This window comes from Alexandromys fortis, unplaced genomic scaffold (assembly GCF_014885135.2).
Source record: "Alexandromys fortis isolate MF-2015 unplaced genomic scaffold, M_Fortis_MF-2015_v1.1 scaffold_64, whole genome shotgun sequence".
NCBI classification, from domain to species: Eukaryota; Metazoa; Chordata; class Mammalia; order Rodentia; family Cricetidae; genus Alexandromys; species Alexandromys fortis.
In genome coordinates this window covers 6037102-6062435 of record NW_026067976.1, presented here as the reverse complement: position 1 = coordinate 6062435, position 25334 = coordinate 6037102, and the positions used below count along the sequence as shown (strand labels likewise).

At 36.7% G+C, this 25334-nt stretch overlaps 1 protein-coding gene across 1 annotated transcript in view; it reads left to right on the top strand.

Annotated features, from left to right (window-relative positions):
* The window catches only part of Ccdc171 (coiled-coil domain containing 171), a 329914-nt gene that overhangs the window by 196290 nt on the left and 108290 nt on the right, over positions 1-25334 (top strand). The window contains exons 22-23 of the mRNA XM_050157438.1: positions 14327-14472; positions 16881-16935. Coding sequence (XP_050013395.1) covers positions 14327-14472; positions 16881-16935 — 201 coding nt within the window. The remainder of the gene's footprint in view (positions 1-14326; positions 14473-16880; positions 16936-25334) is intronic.

Sequence of the window (25334 nt, the reverse complement as noted above, 5' to 3'; positions counted from 1 at the left end):
TTGAAGCAGTTTTAAAACAGACTTCAATCAGATTGATTTAAGCATGAGGGTTGAAAGAAAGAGACATTTAGGGAAGAAAGTAAGACATACTTGAGAGTTTGGCATTTCCAAAGAAACTTGCCTTTAATGATTTTTCTTTCATCTTCTTCCTCCTGCTTCTCCTTCTTTTAAGGAAAAGTCTTTCTCTGTAATTCATGGTGACATGAGTTCATGTGTAAAGTACTGCCAGTACACCATTATCATTATGCTTTTGATTTACTTTTATTAAAACTAGCTACTGTATAATATATAAGTTAAATTATAATCATTTACATTCTATAATACAATGAAAAATGAATGTAAGGATGTTAAAATTATTAAAAGGCATATTTATCTTATTTGACTATATGACCAAAAATTCTTGAAGTTCAACAATAATTTCTTTTAATTTAAGTGTTTAGAACTTAGTTACATAGACTTTTGTACAAGATTACTCATATTTCCAAAATTCTTGGAACTGGAGAGATGGTTCAGTGATTACCAGGGTGTCCTGATCTTGCAGAGGAAAGGGTGAGATTCACAGCCACATTTAACTCCGGCTCCAGGGGATCCAATGTCCTCTTCTTACCTCTGGGAGTGCGCATGCTCACATGCCCAAAACCTGTTATCTCTGCTTTGTGTAATTACATGTATATATAATTAAAAATAAAATCTTTAAAAATTATTCTTGTGGTGTTATTTCAGGAAATTCTCAGTTTTAGAGCAGCACTTGTATTCTAAATATCAGTTTCTTATGACTTGATTCACAGCTGACCCAGTCTCAATATTCCCAAGGAGTTGAATATTTCTGGGTGTTTTGATTCCCTCACCATTTTGTTTTATGAGTCAGGGTCTCTCTGTGGCCCACACTGGTGCAGTGTGAATTCTAATTGATCTTAATAATAAAAATCTGGAGTCAGATATAGGGGTAAATGCTGAAAGGTCAGAGAAGCAGAGCAGCCAGCCACTATTTCTTATCTCTATGGAATCCTCAGACCAAAGGGATGATCCTGTCCCTACAAATCCTCAGACTGAATACCCTGAGCTCCTGTCTCCACCCACCTTGTATTCCTCTCTGCCCAACCATATCCCTTCCTGTCTCCACCTCTCTAGAGCTTGGAATAAAGGTGTGAGCCACCACTGCTTGGCTCTGTTTCTCTTTTAGACCATTCAGTCATGTATAGTCCAGGGTGGCCTTGAACTCACAGAAATCTGTCTGACTGTTTCTCAAGTGCTGGGATTAAAGGTGTGTGCCACCACTGCCTGGCCTCTGTGGCTAACTAGTGTGGTTAGCTCTGTACTCCAATGTTCAGGTAAGCTTTATTTGTTAAAACACAAACAAAATATCACAACACTGGGCTTGAATTTATGATTCGGCTGTCTTCCACATCCCAAATGTGGGGTGTAGGTGTAAGTGCCATGTCTGGCTCTAGTATCTTCAGTTGTGTAAAGATTTGGAGCCTGCTGAGAAGTCTGTAGTTGGTAAAGTCTAACAGAAGAGCAATGTACATTCTGTCCTCTTACATATCCTAGGCGGTAGGAACAAGCAGAGATCACGGAAGAGCTGATTTTGGTGTAGCACCAGCATGATGATTGTCACGTGCGCGTAGTTCCCACGTGTTCTTTGAAAATAACATGTATGGGAGACACGAAAACATGCCATGTAATGGTGAATGTAGTTAGCTACCTTTTATCTGTTTTGTTCCTTTGAGTGTTTTTTTTCCCAGTTGAGAGGGCTTATGGATCTTTTGGCTCTACTGTTTTGACATGTAAAATAGGTTTTAGCCATTTCCCTTCTAACTCTCACTATCATCTGCCTCTTCTAACTTGTTCCACAGTTCTGCGGTTTGCACAGAGACCTAGGACAAGCAGCAGTCAGTGCATTTTGAACACTCTTTGAGGCTTTTCATTGTACTATTGACAACTTTCATGTTTACTGGGAAGGATTTGTTTTTTCTTTATTTTTGAACAGAATTTAGAAATCTGTTATCAAAGAATGACACAAGAATGTACCAATAACCATAAGATACTTACAACAGTGTTAGAGCATACTTTGAAATTTGAGGGGGGGATTTTCATTGCTTATTTGTTCTGTTTTTTTTTTTCATCTAACATATGGACTTTTTATAAAAACACTTCTATAAAGATGATGATGATGATGATTATTCTGTGGATTATAGCCTGATTATCCTTTGCTTTACATATGCTATCCACTTATGAGCAAGTACATACCATGTTTGTCTTTCTGGGTCTGGGTTACCTCATCCAGGATGATTATTTTTCTAACTCCATTCATTTGGCAACAAATTTTATGATGTCATTGTTTTTTTCAGCTGAGTAATAATCCATTGTATAAATGTATCATGTTTTTTTTATCCACTCTTTATTTGAGGGGCATCTAAGTTGTTTCCAGGTTCTGGTTATTACGAATAGTGCTGCTCTGAACATAGTTGAGCAAGTTTCCTTGTAGTATGATTGAGCATCCTTTGGTACACGCCCAAGAGGTATAGCTGGGTCTTCAGGAAGATTGATTACCATTTTTCTAAGAAACTGCCTTATCAATTTCCAAAGTGGGTATACAAGTTTGCACTCCTACCAGAAGTGGAGGAGTGTACTTCTTACTCCACTCCAACATAAGCTGTCATCAGTGTTTTTGATCTTAGCCATTCTGACAGGTATAAGATAGTATATCAGAGTCATTTTGATTTGCATTTCCCTAATGGCTAAGGATGTTGAGCAATTCTTGAAGTTAACTCAGCCATTTGAGATTCTTCTGTTGAGAATTCTCTGTTTAGATTTGTACCCCATTTTTAAATTGGATTATTTGGTATTTTGATATCTAGTTGTTGTTGCACAAGGAGGGGTCCTTTTGTTCTGGCCACCTGACTAGCTTACACCTGAAATAATCACACAGAGACTGTATTCATTTAAACATTGCCTTGCCCATTAGCTCTAACTTCTTATTGGCTAACTCTTACATATTAGTTTAACCCATCTCCATTAATGTGTATCACCACGTGACTGTGGCTTACCGGCAAGATTCTAACCAGCGTCTGTCTCAGGTAGGAGAACCATGGCATCTTCCACTCTGCCCTTCTTTCCAGCATTTAATTCTGTCTGCTCTGCCTACCTAAGTTCTGCCCTATTAAAAGGCCAAGGCAGTTTCTTTATTCAACCAATGAAAGTAACGCATAAACAGAAGGACCTCCTACACCATAGTGTCTTGAGTTCTTTATATATTTTGGAGATCAGTGTTCTGCCAGATGTGGGGTTGATGAAGATATTTTCTCATTTCTTAGGTTTCCATTTTGTTTTATTGACTGAGTCTTTTGACTTAAAGAAGCTTTTCAGTTTTCTGGAGGTTCTCTTTATTAATTGTCAATCTCAGTGTCTGTGCTACTGGTGTTATATTCAGGAAGTGATCTCCTGTGCCAATGCATTCATTCAAGGATACTTTCTGCTTTCTCTTCTACCAGGGTCAGTTGAGGTCTTTAATCTACTTGGATGTGAGTTTTGTTCAGGGCAATAGATATAGAATATTTGCATTCTATGCCAGCATCCAGTTATGCCAGCACCATATGTTGAAGAGGCTTTCTTTTTTCCATTGTATAATTTTGTCTTCTTTGTCAAGAATCAGGTGTTCATAGGTGTGTGGGTTTATGTCAGGGTCTTTGATTCAGTTCCATTTGTCCACCTATCTGTTTTGTGCCAACACTAAGCTGTTTTTGTTGCAATAGCTCTACAACAGAGTTTGAATTCAGGGATGGCGATACTTCTAGAAGTTCCTTTATTGTACAGAATTGTTTTAGCCCTTCTGGGTATTTTTTTCCATATGAAGTTGAGTATTGTTCTTTCAGGGTCTGTGAAGAATTGTGTTGGGATTTTGCTGGGGATTGCTTTGAATCTGTAGATCACTTTTGGCAATCTTACCAAATATACTATGCTAATCCTATGTAGCCATGAACATAGGAGATATTTCCATTTCCTGATATCTTCAGTTTCTTTCTTCAAAGACTTAAAAATTTTTGTCATATATATCTTTCACTTGTTTGGTTAGAGTTACCCCAAGATATTTTATATTGTTTGTTGCTATTGTAAAGGGTGTTGTTTCCCTAATTTTTTTATTGATCCATTTATCATTTGTATATAGGAGTATAGGAGGACTACTGATTTTTTTGAGTTAATCTTGTATCCCATCACATTGCTGAAGGTGTTTATCAGCTCTAGGAGTTTGCTGCTAGCATTTTTTGGGGTCACTTATGTATACCATCAGACCATCTGCAAATAGCAAAAGTTTGACTTCTTCCTTTCCAATTTATATCCCTTAGATCTCCTTTTATTGTCTTATTGCTCTAGCTAGAATTTTGAGTACTATATTGAATAGATACAGAGAGAGTAGACAGCCTTGCCTTGTTCCTGATTTTAATGGAATTGCTTTGAGTCTCTCTTCATTAAAATTTATGTTAGCTATTGACTTGCTATATATTGCCTTTTATTATGTTTAGGTATATTCCTGTATCTCTGATATCTCCAAGGCCTTTATCATGAAGTGCTGTTGGATTTTGTCAAAGGCTTTTCAGCAGCTAATGAGATGATCATGTGACTTTTTTCTTTCAGTTTGTTCATGTGATAGATTACATTGACAAATTTTCATATGCTGAACCAATTCTGTAACTCTGGGATGAAATATACTTGATCATGGTGGATGATTTTTTGATGTGTTCTTGGAATCAATTTGCTAGTATTTTATTAAGTATTTTTGTATCCGTGTTCATGAGGGAGATTGGTCTGTAATTCTCTTTCTTTGCTACATCTTTGTGTGGTTTGGGTATTAGGGTAACTGTGGCCTAATAAAAAGAATTTGGCTGTGTTCCTTCTGTTTCAATTGTGTGGAACAATTTGAGAAGTATTTGTATTAGCTCTTCTTTGAGATTCTGGTAGAATTCTGCACTGAAACCATTTGGCCCTGGGCTTCTTTTGGTTGAGAAACTTTTAATTAGTGCTTCTATTTCCTTAGGGGTTATAGGTCTATTTAAATTGTCTATCTGGTATTTATTTAATTTTGGTATGTAATACCTATCAAGAAAATTGTCTATTTCTTTTACATTTCCAATTTTATGGAGTACAGGGATTTGAAGCATGACCTAATGATTCTCTAAATTTCTTCAGTGTCTGTTGTTATGTCCCCCTTTTCATTTCTGATTTTGTTAAGTTGGATGTTCTCTCTCTGCCTTTTGATTAGTTTGGATAATGGTTTGTTTATCTTGTTGGCTTTCCTAAAGAACCCACTATTTGTTTCATTGATTCTTTGTATCTTTGTTTCTATTTTGTTGGTTTCAGCCCCCAATTTGATTATTGCCTGTTATCTACTCCTCCTGGGTGAGTTTCTTTCTTTTTTGCTTCTTTTTGTTCTAGTACTTTCAAGTGTGTTGTTAAGTTGCTAGTGTGAGATTTCTCCAAATCCTTCCTTCCTTCCTTCCTTCCTTCCTTCCTTCCTTCCTTCCTTCCTTCCTTCCTTCCTTCCTTCCTTCTTTTTCGTCTTCCTCTTTCTCCTCTTCCTCCTCTTCCTCTTCCTCCTCTTTCTCCTCCTCCTTCTTCTCTTCCTCCTGTACCTCCTCTTTCACCTCCTTCTCCTCTGCCTCCACCACCTCCTCCTCCTCCTTCTTCAAAGGGTTTCACTCTGTAACAGTCCTGACTGTCTTGGAACTTGCTTTGTAGACCAGGCTGGCCTTGAACTCATAGAGATCCAACTGACTTTACCTCCCAAGTGCACCACCACTGCCCAGCAAGAGTTCTCCATATTCTTTATGTAGGCATTTAGTGCTATGAACGTTCTTCTTAGCTTTGCTTTTATAGCATCCCATAAGTTTGGGTATGTTAATATGTTCATTTTATTGAAATCTAGGAAGTTTTAAATTTCGTTCTTATTTCTTCCTTCACCCATTGGTAATTCAGTTGAGAGTTTCATTTTCCATGAGTTTGTAGGCTTTCTGTAGTTTGTGTTGTTGTTGAATTCTAATTTTTAGCCCATGGTGATCTGATAAGATACAGGGGTTATTCCATTTTTTTAAATCTGTTAAGATTTGCTTTGTGACTAAGTATGTAGTCAATTTTTAGAGAAGGTTTCATGAAGTGCTGAGAATAATGTATATTCCTTTGTGTTTGGGTGAAATGTTCTGTAGATATCTGTTATGTCCATTTAAGTCTTAACATCTGTTATTTCCCTTATTTCTCTGTTATGTTTTGTTTGGTTGACCTGTCGGGAAGAGTGGGCTGTTGTTAATGTGTGGGGATTTGATGTGTGATTTAAGCTTTAGTAATGTTTCTTTTACAAATGTGGGTGCCCTTGTATTTGGGGCATAGATGTTCAGAATTGAGACTTTATCTTGATAGATTTCTCCTGTGATAAATATGAAATGTTCTTCTCTATCTCTTTTGACTAATTTTAATTTGAAGTCTATTTTGTTAGGTATGAGGATAGTATCACTAGGTTGCTTCTTAGGTCCATTTTGTTGAAAAATCTATTCCCAACCCTTTACTCTGAGGTAATTCCTGTCTTTGAAGTTGAGGTGTGTTTCTGGTATGCAGCAGAAGGATGAATCCTGTTTTCGTATCCATTCTTTAGACTGTGTCTTCTTATAGGTGAATTGAGTCCATTGATATTAAGGGATATAAATGACCAGTGATTGTTAATTCCTGTTATTTTTTTTTTTTGTTGTTGGTATGTGTATCTCTCTGTGTATTTTTCTTCTTTGGATTTTGCTGGTTTGAAATTTATATTGCCATGTTTTCATGGGTGCAGCTAACTTTCTTTGATTAGAGTTTTCCTTCTAGTACTTTCTTTAGGACTGGATTTGTGGTAGGTATTGCTTAAATCTAGTTATGTCATGAAATATATTGTTTGCTCCATCTATGGTGATTGAAAGCTTTGCTGGGTATAGTAGTCTGTGTAGACATAAGTTTCTGTCTCATCTGGTCCCACAGATATTCAATCCAAAAGAAACACACAGAGGCTTATATTAATTATAACTGTTTAGCCTATTAGGTCAGTATTATTATTAACTAGCTCTTACAACTTAAATTAANCAAAAGAAACACACAGAGGCTTATATTAATTATAACTGTTTAGCCTATTAGGTCAGTATTATTATTAACTAGCTCTTACAACTTAAATTAACTCGTAGTTCTTGTCTATGTTTAGCCATGTGGCTTGGTACCTTCTCTCAGTGAGGCATTCTCATCTTGCTTCCTCTGCATCTGGCTGGGTGGCAGTCTCTCTGCCTTTCTTCTTCCCAGAATTCTCTTAGTCTAGTTACCCCGCCTATACTTCCTGCCTGGCTACTGGCCAAACAATGTTTTATTAAAGTAATATGGGTGACAAATCTTTGTAGTGTAGAAGAGCATTATCCCACAGCAAGTCTGGGCTGAAATTCATGGTCTCCTAGTGTCTTCAAAACATTTATTTAGGTAGGGCCTTCTGGCTTTCAGAGTTTCCATTGAGAAGGTGGGTGTAATTCTTATAGGTCTGTCTTTATGTGTTACTTGGCCTTTTCCCCTTGCAGTTCTTAATATTCTTTCTTTATTCTGTATGGTTAGTGTTTTGATTATTATGTAGCAAGAGAACTTTTATTTTGATCAAATCTATCTGGTGGTCTGTAAGCTTCTTGTACCTCCATAGGCATGTCCTTCTTTAGGTTAGGAAAATTTTTTTCCTATAATTTTGTTGAATGTATTTTCTGTGACTTGGAGCTGAAATTCTTCTCCTTCCATCCCTATAATTCTTAGTTTTGGTCTTTACATGGTGTCCCAGATTTCCTGCATGTTTTCTGTTAAGAATTTTTTGGATTTAACATTTTTTTGAATGATGAATATTTCCTCTATCATATCATCAATGCGTGAGAATCTCTCTTCTGTTTTTTTTTTTTTTTAATTTTTCTTTTTGGGTTTTTCGAGACAGGGTTTCTCTGTAGCTTTGGAATTCTCTTCTGTTTCTTGTATTCTGCTGGAGATTCTTGTATTTGTAGTTCCTGTTCATTTACTGAGATTTTCCATTTCTAGAATTCCCTCAGTTTATGTTTTATTACCTCTATATCAATTTTCAAGTCTTGAACTGTTTCCTTCACCTGTTTGGTTTTTTTTTCCCCATGGCTTTCTTGAAGGGTTTTATTGATTTCTTCAGATTTTTTGTCTGTCTTTTCCTCGATTTCTATAAGGGAATTCTTTATTTCCTCTTTAAGGGCATCTATCATCTTCATAAAGTTATTTTTCAGTTTATTTTCTTCTGCTTCATCATGCATTGGGATGTCAGGTCTTATTATAGGACCACTGTGTTCTTGTGGTGCCATATTGCTTTTTATGTTGTTGAATGTATTCTCACACTAGTGTTTACTCAGCTGTTTTTCCAACTGGTGTAGGTTGTGCTTCTGCCTATAGGGGCTGCTATTCTTCTGATTGATGCAGATGGTGCTTGTGCCTATGGGTCTGCCAATTTTATGAGAGAGGGCTGTCCTCAGGGAGGATGCTGGGGTAGGTAGGTTTGGGCAGCACAGTTGGTCTTGAGGGAAGAGAGTCTAGTGGGTGGCATTGGTGGTGGTATGGCCTGCCTGCAGGTCTCTCACCTGCTGGCCAATTGCTGAGGTCTGCTTATATTTATTTAAAGAGTAGTGTAATGACATAAGATCTAGAAACATAATTAGCATATTAAACATATTTAAGATGTATTTAGTCCTCTCTGGTTATAGGATACTTTCACATATGTTGTCTTACTCAACGCAGGAGTCTGACAGGCACTGCCATCTACTCCACACTGAAAATGGAGAAGTTGTTCAGCTTCGTTTCCTAAGTATGCCATCTAGCATCCATGTGAAGTTAGTAGTAGAAAATGATAAAAGATAATCCACTTGGGAAAGCTATCTTAAAATTGCTTAATATAACTATTACTTCTATGAAATAAAGATATAAAGAAAGAAAAACATGTAAAATAATTATACCACATAGTGATACCTCTTTATATACACAATGGTGTATTTGTTATAAATTATGTAATTATGTAATCACTCAGCTCAGAGACTGTTGACTTAATTGTAAACTATAGTGAGTTTTAGCTTTACCCCTATTTGCCCTGCAGTGACTTGATGATTTTATCATTTAAACATTAAACCTTCTGTGAGCTTGCAGTTTGATTTACCAGTAGCGACTTAAATTAATTCTTCATTAATATAATTTTTTTTAGTTGTAACATTCTAGCTGGCTGAAGATGACATTATTTTCTTTTCTAATTTTAAAATGTTTGCTCGTTTACTGTTAGCCAGGAGTGTCTGTTCAGAAGTCATAGTTGGTTAACAGTAAGTGTATTACTGTCATCACCCTTATCCTTACTGCTTGCAGTGCTGGGGTTCATACCCATAACCCTGCGCATGAGGGGCTACTCAGTCGAGTCTCAGCACTGCAAACTTAGTTCTAAAAGTTGTTACATTTCCCCCTGACCTCAGAAACATAGTCTTAAAGGTTCTTTTCTTGCTTTCACTTTGAATGACTGACTTTTTATGCCATATTGAATAGCCATTAGCTTTTAGTCTGGAGGAATGTGGATCCAAAGGTAGTCCCCATTAGACGAAAGAAAATCTATAAAAGCTGTAGCACCTGGAGCTTAGTTTTCCTAGTGGCCTAATGGCCTAAAGCACAAGACTGTACCGTCATGAGACAACACTAGAAGAATCCCTTGGTGTACAGAAATATTAATTAGATAGATGTATACATCATACATAGCTGTAATTTTTATAAAGTACAACTATTAATTAAATACTCTGATTTACGAAATCCATTTTATGGTATTTTTTATTGTTGTTTTCTTTCAAGACAGGGTTTCTTTGTGTGATCCGGGCTAACCCGGAACTCACTCTGTACATCAGGCTGGCCTTGAACTTAAAGATCTGCCTGCCTCTGCCTCCTGAGAGCTGGCATTAAAGGTGTGTGCCACGACTGTCCAGATGAATTTTTAAGTTTTAAAATCATTTACTAAAATTACACCACTAATATAGTTTATATAGCTTTAAATTAGAGTTTGTTGAAATAATTATGCATATTATACTTAAAGAATCATTTTAAAAAAGAAGGAATATAAAAAAGACTTACATTGGTGATGGCTGCAAAACTCTGTGAAGATATCAACCCCCATAAATTGTACAAATAATTAATTGAGTTACACTTGAGTTATATCTCATTATATTTGTTTTCACTACACAAAATGAGTTATTAGGGCAAAGCAATATAATTTCAATTTATAGTAATAATTAAAGAAATTATTAGCATTAATTATTAATTTAAATAAACATTTAAAGATTTAGAAATACAAAATTATAAATGGCTTAAAATGATTTGTATTCTTATTCAGTAGTAGCATGTTATTACAGAAACCTCAGAAGCCATAAGTAAAAATATTTAAAAATATATGGAGTGTTTAATATCCCAGCCATATCCCTAAGCTTTTCTGTATTATCTCTTTTCTTTGTGTGCATTCTGTGCATTGCTAGCTCTTATTACTAGTAAATAACTTTTTGTGACCAGTTAAGGGAAGTAGTCAGGTGTAGCTACACTTGTAATGCTGGTTCACTGTAAGCATTTGCTTTTCCTCCTGGATCATGAGCGGTAGACATGAAAGTGAGTAGGAACTGAAAAGAAACTCCATAAATATATGTGGTAGATGGGATATACTTTTAAAAATTTTCTTTCAAGCATTTTTGGATTTAAAACAAAAAGTAGAATCTTTGACACCTGAGTTCTTGGGTCAGCAGAATACTTTTACCTTTTAAAAGACTCTTATTACAATATGTAGCATTAACTTTCTAACAGCTCAAATTGTTCACAACACCATTGAAAGATAAGTTCAGTATCGGGCTTTGAGTTTTATTTCCTTTTCTTTTTTTGTAAATATTAAGACCTGAGTACAAAATGAGGGCTGTATTGTGGATTAAGTGAAGTATCTCAAGGCTGTGCTGCTCTGATAACTGAACCTGGAGTGACCTTTCTCAGACACAATTACAGAGCTGTATGTTTTTCCTTTAATTTCATCAGGGGTTTAATTAGTATACAAATAAAACTTCCCTTATCTTCCTTTCTACCTAATTGGCTTGTCTTCGCTTATATATGAAGTATGTGAAAGTGGGCTGTAATTAGGGTGACCGTGTTAACCTTTTTTCCTCAAATGTACTGTTGCCTAAAGGCCTCAAGGCCTGAAAACAGTGCTTTGGATTATTGCTTTGCAATCACTATGGCTGTCCCACAGGTTTTCTCATGAGCAGAAGGGCTTTGGGTGCTGCAGGTTCCCACTGCTTAACAGGATCTTCATTCTTCTCCCCACTAAATGTTTATTGATTATCTCGCTGTTCCAGGCTCAGCCTCCAACAACTTAATATCAGGTGACAGTCGGGAGAGTTCTCCAAGTAATTAGAGTTGAGCATTGGGGGAACAATTAGGAGCAGAGTTATTAAACTTGATTTATCCTATTCTCTCCTGAACAGTTTCTTGGATATCAGAACATCGCACTTTCACAATCTACCCTGGTTGAGAAATTAGTGGCGAACCTGCTGCTTATCAGTGTTGCCTTGCTGCCCAGAGGCACACCCTCTTGGTCCAGTTGCTCAGCTGCCCAGAGGCACACCCTCTTGGTCCAGTCGCTCAGCTGCCCAGAGGCACACCCTCTTGGTCCAGTCGCTCAGCTGCAAATATTAGAGTCCATAAAATTTATTGTGGGTTTTAATTAGGCGAATCTGAACAAGAGAAAAGCACAACTAAAAATTTATAAGTAGGGTTTGTATTTTACTTATGACTTTATATGTAAGTATATGGAATATATCTATGTATATATATACATAGATATAATTAGTTTTAACTGAATTTCAGAATTTTTTAAAAAAGTATTCCAATTTTTTATTAGAAAGGTTAATATTAAGAAGACATACTTTTGACACACTTTTTATAATTTTGTGTTTTATACACATTTCATGAACTTTAGAGCCCGTTGATATTTATAGATTCTTTGGCTAGGCCCCCAACTCTTTAAAACAAGAATCCTATGTCTAAAAGTAAAACAAGAGTGTTCTATTGTTTTTTAAAACTGTTTTATGGTTTTATTTTCACATTCAAGGATCTACGTAACTTTGTGTTTCCTTTCCATACCCCTGTGATGGTGTAAGCTTTTAGAGGGGTCTGGTGGCCTGTCATAGCTCTTCTGAGGTGAACTTGTGATAACGGCCATGATTCGGTCTGGCTGTGTGAAAGCCCTGAGGCTGTCTTCTGTGAATGTATAACATAGATTCCTGAATGGATGGTTGTGATATGAAAATGAAGCAAACGGATGAGCTCAGATCTGGCAAGCAAGACTGGAGATAGTACGGTAAAGCTGGGTAGCCCCTTCAGAGTAGGCACTGCAGTCTTAAGACTGAGCAAGGCAGTTTAATGCATTAGCACACACTCACCATTTAAAGAAAAGTTAAAGCTTTATGCTAACTGCTGGTAGAAAAGTAATTTGGGAAATGTTATCAGAAATGCTAAGTTTAAATAGTTTTTTTTAAAAGAATTTGTTGATAGTCCAATACCTTTAAGTATCTTACAAAATTACTACAATTGGAATGGTTTAAAAAATGTGTTCTTTGTTGTCTTTAAACATTGTTTGAATATTTCCTCAGTGAATAATTCTTTTAAAATATTTAAGATAATTTAATTTTTAACATCAAAAATAAAGGCACAGCTTCTGTAGTAACATATGATGTTTTAATACATGTATATGTTATATAATGCTTAAGTCAGATCAAACACATCAGTCTTTCAAGTACTTATCATTTCTTTGTGGGGGAAATTTTCAACCCATTTTCTAGCTTTTAAAAATATACGCTGTATTGCTGTTACTTATGATCACTTCATTGCACAATAGCCCACTGAATTGTCTATAAATATCATGCAGTACCAATTGATCACCTCTGGAGTGTTCTTAAAGTTCTATTAATACTAAAGTCTGAAAATAAATGTAAGTATCTAATGAATAACCGTGGTTGTATTATTACTTATATTTGGATGCTTGTATGTGTAGTAGTTACTTGACTGAAAGTCAAGTACTGAATTTAAAAGCCTGCAGCATTTTAAACCCCTGATTTGACGGGATCACTTTACATTTTCTATCATTCGGGATGAGCTGCTTTAGCTCACATAAGTGGCGTGGGTTCATACTATCCTTGTAACTACATTAAGGAGAGAGTTTCAAACATGAAAGTGAGTGTTGCTTCTTCATGGGGGTTGTGAAACACAGCTGTGGATATTCATGTGTGGCTGAACTAGCAAAAGGAATAAAGCAGAAGTGTGTACAGTCAGTTGCTTGGCTGACTATTCCACAAATTTAATCGTAAAAACTGTTCAATAAGCTTATTTTAGAAATTTTAGAAGGCAAGGGGTGAGAATATTTTTGGTGTTCAAGGGATCATTTGACTCGTATACTATTTTACAACCTAAAATTTAAAAATAGAAAATACTTCTTAAAATTGTTTCTGATTCTAATACTTTCTCCTTTAACTCTTTAAAAGAGCTGTATAACTGCATGCTGAAATTCCTGTGCTAAGTTGGTATTTAAAGTACTGTGAACGTACAGTTTGTATTTCTGTGTAAGGAAACATTTATAAACCCTAAGTCATTATGAATGCCAGTGTTAGGTGTCTTGCTAGTTAGAACATGCTGATCATTCCTATGTAGTTATCCTTGATGTGGAAAGTATTTGTTAGGAAGCAAGTAAACGTATTTCCGAGTCCCATTTCTCTACTGAAATGTGTAGAACAATCTGTCACAGAGAGAGTTAAAAAATGTGAGCCCACCATTTCCTCTGGTGTTCTGAGTCCCTTCCTTCAACCATACACTTGGTGGGGGGGATCTGATAGCTCTTAGTTATGTCAAGAGTTAAATAGAATCTAACGTTCATGTGCTTTGTCCCATCAATTCTTTATTTTTCATCATTAAAAGCAAGCACTTATGGCTTAAGATTTCTGTAATAAGAAATTTTTGGTAATAGTACATTTCATTTGTTTACTTTGCACACTAATGTAGAGTTGCATTTTGTAGCCAAATATTTCTTAAAACAGTATAGTTCTCATTTCTAATTAGCAAGTATGTAAAAATTTTGCAGAAAATTTGTTAAACCTTGATGTGTAATGACCCAGCTCTCCTTCTCCGTCAGGCTGTGTTCTTCTCTGTCTAATAGCCTATGGCATAAATTGGAGCTAATTATCAGGACTGACAAGTAACTCTGTCTCCTGTCTGCTCGCAGAGTCTCTCCGAGGCAAAGATGGAGCTGAGAAGGAAAGATCAATCTCTGCGCCAGCTCAATAGACATCTTACCCAGCTGGAGCAGGACAAGCGTCGACTGGAGGAGAGCATCCATGATGCAGAGAGTGCCCTCCGCATGGCAGCCAAGTGAGCATCTGGACCGTGGGGAGATCACTTAAAACAGACAAAAGATCAATTCTTACTTTCATGCTCTGGGTTTTAGCCCTGGATAATACAGTGCTAGAAAACAAAAGTGCAGCTGTCTGTCTTTGAAATTCTCTGATATGCCCTCAAAAAGAAAACTCTGAACACACTAAGTGTATATTTTATAGAGAAGCTCAGAAAGCATGAGCTTCTACATAGCCTCAGATTATGCATATCTGGTGCTCAGTGTGGCAGTACACGTTTGAAATCAAATCACATTTTCATTAATGCAGAACATAAAATTATTTAGTTAAAACTTTCAGATAGTTATGTTGTTCTATTTTCTTCCTTATCTTCTGTCCCACTGACTCCACCCCTGATTTTTCTTTGTAGAGTCTACTGATATTACAGGTAATATTTCCATAAAGAGATATATTGATATACAATCAACATGTGTATCACAGCTTTAAAATGCAGCTAAAACAGGTTGATATGGGAATACAGTTAAGCTTACATAGGTATATGCTGCAGTATATTTAATAGAAAAACCATTTCAATGCAAACAGCTATGTAAATGGAGAGAAGGTTTTCCCTTTCACCATTTAACAAGTGGACATGCATACATTTCGAAGTTCAATAGTTCTCTTGAGCTTTTTGTTTGTTCCCTATAACAAGATTTATGGACTACCTTAAGACAGGCTAATGTTCAAACAGCATAATGAAAACAGTTAAAGAAACACGTGATTCTAATTTATTGATTCAGAGGGGGACTTGATTGGGGGGGGGGGGGGGAAAGGGGAGGCGGTGGTGGGGAAGAGACAGAAATCTTTAATTAATTAATAAATAAATTAAAAAAAGAAAATTTTAATTCATGAAAATATAAAAATATTAGTTAGAATCTTTTGAGACAGACTTCTGTTAGATGCAAACTGTGAGTTGTGAATATACTCTATAAATTGCAGGGTAGAGCTTGTGAATCATGGAGCAGGCATCTCCGGTCTTGGAACAGCAGTAACTATTGCTTCTAGGTTGATGGTATCACTTCTGCAGGATGAGGGGACGAATTCCAGAGTATAAATATTGCCTTACTTGAATAACCACAATAGTTTTTTTTTAAATTTATACAGCTATATGACATTGTAGCTCCATAGTAAATGTATGTAATTTTTATTTCTAAAAATATAAGTCTAACTCAGATTGGTTGCCATTTTCTCTATCTCCTTGCATTAAGTGAAGAAAGATGAGGTAGTTAACTCTGAGTCTCACAGCGGGCTGAGGGTCTTAGATGTGTGAAAACACTGTAAAACCTCCAGATTTCTGCTGTGTTTTTACAGTGCTGCACTAAACTAAGGACTCAGATGACTGTGGCTTGTTTCTATGGGCATCGATCTTATACAACTAAAGGACACATTAAAAATCGGGTGTCACTGTATTATTTACACTTTGCACTCACATGTTACTATTAAATCTAGTCTTTAACATTTCCACTCAGAGTTCTTTTTGATTTCATTGTGAAAGCGGAATTAAACACACTGGCCAAGACATGAACTTGCTACTGCGCCAGTGTTGGTGTGTCAGAGAGGGTTTCATTGAATCACAGCAGCACGAAAGGACTGTGAGGATAGGCAATGGCATTTCACAGGGCATCGCCGCTTACAGTGTTTTGCTACCAAGATGATTTAAAGAATGTCTTGCTTTTTCAGAAAATTTTAAATTGTGAATAATGGATAATGTAATCATGGTTTCCTTATCTTTCCCATTCTCTTAACTTATGGTCTCTTCCCCCAGTTTAGGACAAGGAGCATAAGCGAGCATTAGAGTTAAGTGTAAATATACCAGTGGGTGTGGTTACTTATACCTTTTTCACATGTGTTTGGTGTGCGTGCATGTTTGTGTGTGTGGTACATGTGACAGCCATAGGTCGACACTGAATCTCTTCTGTGATTGCTCTCCACTCTGCTTATTGAACCAAGGTCTCTTACTGAGCCTGGAGCTCACTAGTTTCTTCTAGTTATGTTAGCTAGTTTGCTCCAGGAAACTGGGATTGGTATTTTTTTTTTAAAAAAAATAAAACAAAAAGAAGTTTTCTACATTTATTTATTTATTTATTTATTTATTTATTTATTTATTTATTTATGTACTGTGTGTGTGTATGCGCACACACACTAACATGGTGCACTTATGGAGGCCTAGGATTATAGACTGGCTGTTATGGCTTCCCACTGTATGCTGGGGGATCTGGTTCTTGTCACATTTGCCAGCGAGCACGTCATTTGCCAGGCCATCTCCCCAGCATCAAGTTCTATGCGTTTAAAGGGAGATCAAAGACAGCTAGTAATAGTGGATAAAATGTAAACAGATGTAAGAAGACGGGTTATACTCACACTTACTCTTTTTTTCCTTTTTTCTAGAGATAAAGAATGTGTTGCTAATCACATGAGAGCAGTAGAAAACATGCTTCATAAGGTATTATGATTTTTTTAAGCTCATTCAATTTGTTCTATGATTATTCTGGTCATTATTTCTATTAACTGCAAAGTAGTTTAATTATTTTTGACTATCTTTTAACATAAATTAGCAAAAGCATACTTTGGAAATGATTATGGACTGTATTGTTGTTTTCTAGAACTCATTATAGGTACGTGGTGAAACTATGAAAATTATGGTTTCTCCAAACTGGTCTAAATGCGCAGAAGTGATCTGTGGTCTTTACTGAGTGGCCCATAGGTCACTACCATTCTCCCCTAACAAAATCCTGACTGCTGTCAAACAACTGTCCATATATGTATCCATAGAGGGAGAGGATATATTTTGTCAGTAGTTGTGTATCTTAGCTGGGTAATAAAGTTATTCAAATGGAAGTTTCTTACTTATATGAACATATTCTTAAAATGAAAAACCCATTTAATAACTCTTATTTTCAAGTGATTATTTTTATATTATAAACCATGACTTAATATATAGCAATTGGCAGCATACGTGTGTTACATAAGTAAAAAGTTGTTAGCTATACAATCATTGTATAAGAGCTTTAATCTAGAGGGCAAGATACGGCAGTATGTGGGGCCCCTGCAGTAGGACCTTGATCGAACCCTAGTACATGAGCTGAATTGTGGAATTTTACTCTCTGTGGAGGGATACCTTGCTCAGCCTAGGCACGGGGTTTGGGTTTGGGAGGGCCTTGGTCCTACGTCAGTGAGGTGATGGGACAGACTTAGTTGACTTCTCAGAGGAGGCCTTACTCTCTCTGAGGAGTGGATGGAGGTAGGTGGGGGGAAGGAGGGGAGAGTAGGTGGATAGGAGGGAGGGGGAACTGAGATTGGTGTGTTAAAAAAAACCCCTAAACCTTAAAGATTTTTTTACATGTTTTATTTATTTATTTATTTATTTATTTATTTATTTATTTATTTATTTATTTATGTACACTGTGTGTGTGTGTGTGTGTGTGTGTGTGCGTGTATGTGCACACACTAACGTGGTGCAGTTATGGAGACCTAGAACACAACTTGCGGAAGTTATTTCTTTCATTCCACCATGGGGATTCTGAAGATTGAACTTGGGCCGTCAGGCTTGGTGACAAGTGCTTCTGTCCACCGAGTTATGTTGGCATCACCTCATTATTTAAAAGTAGTGTTTTTTTTACATATTTATGTTATTGTCTAACTGACAATATTTTGGAATGAAGATATCTAATACTTTTAAGATGTATGGAAGTAATGAATGACTACAAGAATTTTATTTTTTATTTATTTTATTTTTTTTGGAATTATTACTCTTTAAAAATTCTTCTCTCATGTATTGCATCCCAACCTCCTTCTGTTTCCCTTAAAAACAACAACAACAGCAACAAAAGAAGGCAGGATCCTAGGCACAAACCCTCATAGCACGGCTGGACATGACAACCCACTAGGAGGAATAGGTTCTTAAGAGCAGGCAAAAGAGTCAGAGATACTCTGCACTCCCATTGATGGGAGCCCCACAAAAATAGCAAGCTGCTCAGCCAAAACATGTGCAGTAGACATAGCTTCGACCAATGCAGGCTCCGTATTTGTCCCTTCATAAAACTAATGATTTTAAAAAAATGAAATAATAGTGAACTAGCCTGGGGTGGTGGTGCACACCTTTAATCCTAGCACTCAGGAAGCAGAGACAGGTGGATCTCTGTGAGCTTAAGGCCAGCCTCTTCTACAGAGGAGTTCCAGGATAGCCACTGCTGCACAGAGAAGCCCTGTGTGGAAAAGAATACAACATAACACAACACAACAAAACAAAACAAAAAAAGAAAAAGGAAAAATAATGAGCTAATATTTAATGCATTTTAACACTTAAAAAATCACTATACCTCTGTATCTGAAGTTTGAAAATGATAGTTTTATATCACTAAAAACATTCTGGAAAATCTAGTAGTTTGAGTTCTATTTTCACTTAGGATTCTTTAAACCATGGCTTCCATCCTTCCCCAGAAAGTTTAGCCAGTAGTATAGTTTAATATTCAAATCAAGTATGTGTGTTTTTCAGAAATTTAGATTTTCAACAAAATACATCTTTGATATTATTTGTATCTGCTGTGTCTTAGGATGGAAATGTCGTGTATATAGCATACTCCTTATATAGTTAACATTGAATATGAAATCTAATTGTTCAGCTCTCCAGATGGAAGAGAAATGTTAGGCTAACTAGTCCAATTTATGTGGATGTCAAGGAAAAGCCATTGTATGTGAAGCACAAATATTAGACCCTGTCCTTATGAAAATGACAAATATCTATTTGAATATAACAAGACTTAAAGGACAGCCATAGTCACACAGTTCCTTAGGATTTCTTTCTTTTTTTTTTTTTTTTTTTTTTTTTTTTTTTTTTTTTTTTTTTTTTTGTCAAATGAAAGAATGTTTGCGGCGCTGGCCTGATGCCTCCTACTTCAGATGTAGTGGATAACTCTTTGGTTTTATGGCTTTGACAATGAATGTAGTGGTGTTTAACTTATCAGTTCCTTTTCAAGCTTGAAGTAAAAATTTAGGAAAGGCTATTGATAATTAGGGATAATTATTTTGTGTGTGTGTGTGAAGTCTGGATGAGAAGGATTGGGTGGCAAGAGGGTCTTGAAGCTCTCAGGGTGGTAGCCATACCTGTTCATGCATGGGTATTATTCTGGTGTTTTTGGAGACTGTGTGGTATAACTTTATTTACTGCTTTTAACACATAGCTTAAGGGTATCAGTTATTATAAAATAAAGATAACTGTAAGTTGATGAAATGAATTTAAATATTACTTATAATATAGTAAATAATTTATTTTCTTTTACACATTTCTGCATTTTTAAATATTTTAATGACCTTTGCTAATTCCTAAGCTTGACATACTTACTCCATTAAACTTTTCAGAATCTAAAACCTATATTGTATTAAGCAATTATCTAGCTACTATTTTTTAATCCCACTTGGGAATGATGCTGGTATTTAATAAGAAAAATTAATCACTTTTCTTTAAAAGCACATGCGGGGCCAGCAAGTTGACTGTGAATGCAGAAGTGCTTGCTGCTCAGGCCTGGATGGAAGGAGAGAACTGATTCCTGGAAGTGGTCCTCTGACCACCATCATCACTGCCGCCCCTCCCCCACACCATCACACATATACAACATACATATGCACAGACACATACACTAGTAACATAATTTTTAATTTAAATGAAAAGAGGAAGAAGCATGTACACAGTTGGTTTTTGATACTCAACAGTTTTAACTAAGCATAAGATTTCCTGTGTCTGTGTCTGTGCGTGCGTGTGCATGTGTCATGTGTATATGCATGCATATGGAGGCCAGGTTTGGTATCAGGTGTTTTCCTTATTCTCTGTCCACTTTATTCTTTGAAACAGGGTCTCTCACTCAGTTGGAGCTCACTGATTCAGCTAACCTGACTGCCAGTGAACTCCAGGGACCTGGCTGATCTTTAATCCCCATGGTTATTTTTATATGTGCACCATCAACCCTAGCTTTCCATGTCAGTGTGGTGGTCTGGACGCAGGTACCCGTGCTTGCATAACAAACACTTCCCTTACTGCACTCTTTCCCTAGCCACCCTTCTCAGATCCTCGTGGAAAAGAAATATGTCTGTGCTAAGCTTGTGGAGACTTTTGCTGTCATTCTCAAACAGCACAGATAACAACCATAGTACAACTTGTATAGCATTTTCAGTGTTCTAGGTAAATATCACCTAGAGATGATTTAAAAAGTATGGGAGGAAGTAAATGACCACTCTTTGGTAGACTATATGGTTAATATGCATGAACCTTGAGTTAAGTACTGAGCAGCAATAACAGAAATAATACAAAACATATGGGAAGGTAATTTAAGTTACATAACCGCACCACATCATTCTGTGATGGGGAATTGTCCTTGGATTTCATGTATTTAGTAGGCCAAATGTCTCATTCTGGAGCCAGTATTATGACAGAGACAACCAGTTTTTTCCCAAAAATAATTTTGATTATTATAAAACATAAGGGTTGGAGAGATGGCTCAGCAGTTAACAGTGCTCTGCTAGAAGACCTGAGTTTGATTCATAGCACCCGCGTCAGGTGGTTGGCACGTGCCTCTCCCTCCAGCTCCAGGGGATTTTGATGCTTCTGGCCCCTGAAGGCATGGGCTCTCATGTGCATATCCCACTTGGAATAATATGATTAAAATGATAAAATTAAATTTATATATATATATGTATTAATGCCTCTTTTTAAAATAGGGTTTGCTTCATAGTACATGTTGGACTCATGCTCACCACCTTCCTGCCTCAGTCTCCCAATTGTTGAGAGGGTTTGTATGCCTGGTGATGTGAGTTTATGATGTTGGTCAGAAGTTAATTTTTTATTGCTATTCTTAGGGAATCAATTTCAGGTTTAGCAGATAAGAAAAAGGGAAACAAAAAGGAGTCATTACAGTGTTTCATCATACACATTTTAAGAAATATTCTTTTCTCTGTTGAGTTGAATTCCTAGCTGGCTGTATATTTTGGAAAATCTATATCTATTGAGCTTTTCTTCTGCAAAAAGTTAATCATTTTAACCATTTAAAATGCATAATGTATAATTTAGGTGCTAGAAAGATGGCTCAGTATTTAAAATCTCTTGCTGCTCTTACAGAGAGGATCTGAGTTTGGTCTTTAGTGCCTTTACTAGGCAGCTCACAGCACCCATAACTGCAGCTTTATGGAATCCAACACAGACACACACACAAATAGCCATAACAACCTTACATTGCTTAGTTTGGTGATTTCAATATATCCACACTATTGTACAATGCTCATATCAGCTAATTGTACAACAGTTAAATCACCCCGAAATAAATGCTGTGTTCACTAAGCAATTGTTTCTTGTGTATCCCTCATCTGCTTTCAACAAACACTCATCTTATTTTCTGTCTCTTCGGATTTTATGTTCTAGATAGTTGAAATAAATACAACATATGGGCTTTATTATCTATCTTTTTTCATTTGGCATGTTTTGTTCAAATTTCAGCCATTTGGGGTATGCATTAATGGTTCCATTCTTTTTGTGGGAGAATATTATTCCATTATATTGGTATATCACATTTCCACAGTGCCTGACTAACTTACATTCCTGCCAGCAGTTTCAATGGTTCCTCCCTTTCACTCTCCCATTCTTCTCAGTATGTAATATTTGTCATGATAATAGCGTTCTAACTGGAGTAAGATAAAATTTCAATTAATTTTGATTTCTGTTTTCTTTGTTGCTAAAGATGTTGAATATTTTTCCAAGTATTTATTGGTCTTGTGTATTTCTGGTGAGAACTGTAAGTTCAACTCACTTGCCTACTTACTGATTAAATTATTTGTTCTTTTGCTGTTTAATTTCTGAGTTGAGTTCTTTGTATGTTCTGCATATTAAACTGTTGCCAGATATATAGCTGGCAGAGATTTTACCCCGTTCTGTAGTCTGTCTTTTCACTCAGTTATTTCTGTTGCTGTGCATAAGCTTTTGCAATTTTTTGTTTTAAAAATCTCATACTATGTATTTTGATAATATTCTCTTTCCTCTCTTAACTCCTCCCATCTCTTCCCTCATCTACCATCAGCTTTATGTTCTTTTGCTCTCAAACAAACTACATAACCACAACAAAAGAAATAAACTCCACCAAACCAAATGAAACCAAACCAAACCAAACCAGCTGGCCAGCCAGCCAGCCAGCCAGCCAGCCAGCCAGCCAGCCAACCAGCCAGCCAACTAACCAACCAACCAAGCTTATAAAAACCCATGGAGACAATTTTGTGTTGGTTAACTACTCCTGAGGATGAAGCCTGCCTTGGAGTGTGCCTAGCGCTATCCCATTGGAGAAAACTGATTTTCCCTCTTTTAGGGATATAAACTGCAGACATCATCTTGGCTATAGTTGGAACTCCGTGCCCATTTCCTTTCTTCATGCCGAGATTTTGTAGGGCTTGAAATTGTGCAGATCCTGGGCATGCTGTCACAGTCTCTGTGAGTTCTATGTGCACCTGTAGCAGACTTTCTTGGACTGCCAGTCACCAAATCATGACGTGGAGACTTATTATTAATTATAAATGCTTGGCCTTAACTTAGGCTTGTTTATAGCTAATTTTTTAAAATTTTTTTAACTTAAACGGATCCATTTCTTTTCATCTGTGTGCTGTCCTGAGGTTTGTTTATCTCGTCTACGTACTGTTCCTTCTGTTCTCCTGCTTCTTCTATGACTGGCTGACTGCCCCCCCCTTTTCTGCCCGCCAGCCCACCTAGCCTTCCTCTGCCTAGCTATTGACCATTCAGCTTTTTATCATACCAATTAGTTGCTATAGGCAGGCAAGGTAAAGCAGCAGCACATCTTTACATAGTTAAGCAAATATTTTGTTCCACAACATGCATCAGCCTTGTATCCGTAAAACACAATTTTGTTGGAGTTATCCACCACCTCTGGTTCTTACAATTTTTTTGCCTCCTCTTCTGCATAGATCTTGAGTCTTGATGGGAGAGGGTTGATAAAGATATTCCATTTAGAGCCTAACATGTTGTTGTTTCTTATTCTCTGGTCTCTGTATAATTACCATCTACCACAAGAAAAAGCCTCCCTGGTGAAGACTGAGCATTGTACTGACCGATAGGTGTAGGAATATGCCATCAGGAGTTAGTTTATTGTGGTGTTCCTTTAGCAGAGTAATAGTAGTAGGCTTTCCCCTAGGGACGATGATCTATCTAATTGAAGGTCTTGGCCTCATTAATATGTCAGGTATGGGCTCTGTCTCATGGAGTGATTGCTTATTCCCATAACCTTCGTGCCACTATTGCAGCACTATTTCTCTTGCAGGCAGGTCATTCTTGTAGGTCACAGGGTTTGTAGCTGTGTGAGATTGATGACTTCTTTTCTCAACTGGTAACATGTATAGTAACATCACTGTAAATGTTAGTCATAGGAGTAAAGCTTTTTGTTAGGCATGGTTCATGTTCAATGACATAAGTTTGTGGTCTTCTCAGCAATAGAATTGTGCCATCAGGTTGTGGTAACCAGTAGAACTGGCGTGTAATGTTCTGGGGTTGCAGCTCTGGAAACCTTCTGGCTAATGACTCAAGAATATGTAACCCATCCTAGTACTGGAGGCTTTGCTTAGTGTATGGTGTCTAGTTGGGTCATTGTCTCCCTCATTATATTGTAACTACACACACACACACACACGCACACACACACACACACACACACACACACACACACACACCTCCATATGCCCTCCTTTATCCAGTCCTTCCTTGACCCCTCCCACCTATTCTTGTTTCCACTTTATCTCTTTATAACACTATTTTCTGTCTCCCCATTTTTCAAAAATCCCCTCCTTTCCCCGGTCCCTAACCACGTACCTAGCCTGTATGGATATTCTAAATGAAACACATGTATCTAAGGCGTATATTAAAACTAACATGCATAAGAGAAAACATGCAGTGATTGTTTTTCTGGTTAACTTACTCAGGATAACTGTTTCTAGTTCCAACCATTTACCTGAAAATTTCATGTTTCGTAACAGCTCTGTTGTGTAAATGCACAACATTTTTATTATCCATTCATCAGTTGATGGACATCTAGGTTGTTCTCAATATCTGGCTCTTATGAATAGAGCAGCAGTGAACACGGATGAGCAAACTCTTCTGTAGGAAGATAGAGAATCCTTTTCCCGGGAATGATATGGCTGGATCTTGTGGTAGATCTGTTTTTACCTTTTTGTGGAGCCTCTGCGTTTGTTTTCTGTAGAGGCCATGTGAGTTTATACTCCCACCAGCAATGAGTAAGTGTTCTCATATCCCTGGGTCTTTGCTAGCATATGCTGTCATTTGTTTTATTAATCTTAGTCATTCTGACTGGGGTAAGATGAAATCTCCAGGTAGTTTTAATTTGCATTTTCTTGATTTCTTGGCTAAGAATGTTGAACATTTTAAAAAAATTTTTCTCGGCCATTTGTGGTTTGAGAACTCTGTGCTTACATGTATAGCCCATTTTTTGAATTGAGTTATTTGTTTTCTTAATGTCCAGTTCAGTGTATGTGCATACATATATATTCAGTTGATAAAAATACACATATACATATATTTTTTAAAATTTAATTTTTTATTTTTTAATAAAACATTTCTCTGTGTATCCCTGGCCTTCCTGGAATTTGCTTTGTAGACCAGGCTACTTGAATTCAGAGATCTACCTGCTCTTGTTTCCTGGGGCCTGGGATTAAAGGCATACATGACCACTCCCTGGCCTCAGTTTTTAAGTTCTTTGATAACTCTTGATACTAACCCTCTGTCATACACACACACACACACACACACACACACACACACACACACACATACACACACACTTACAC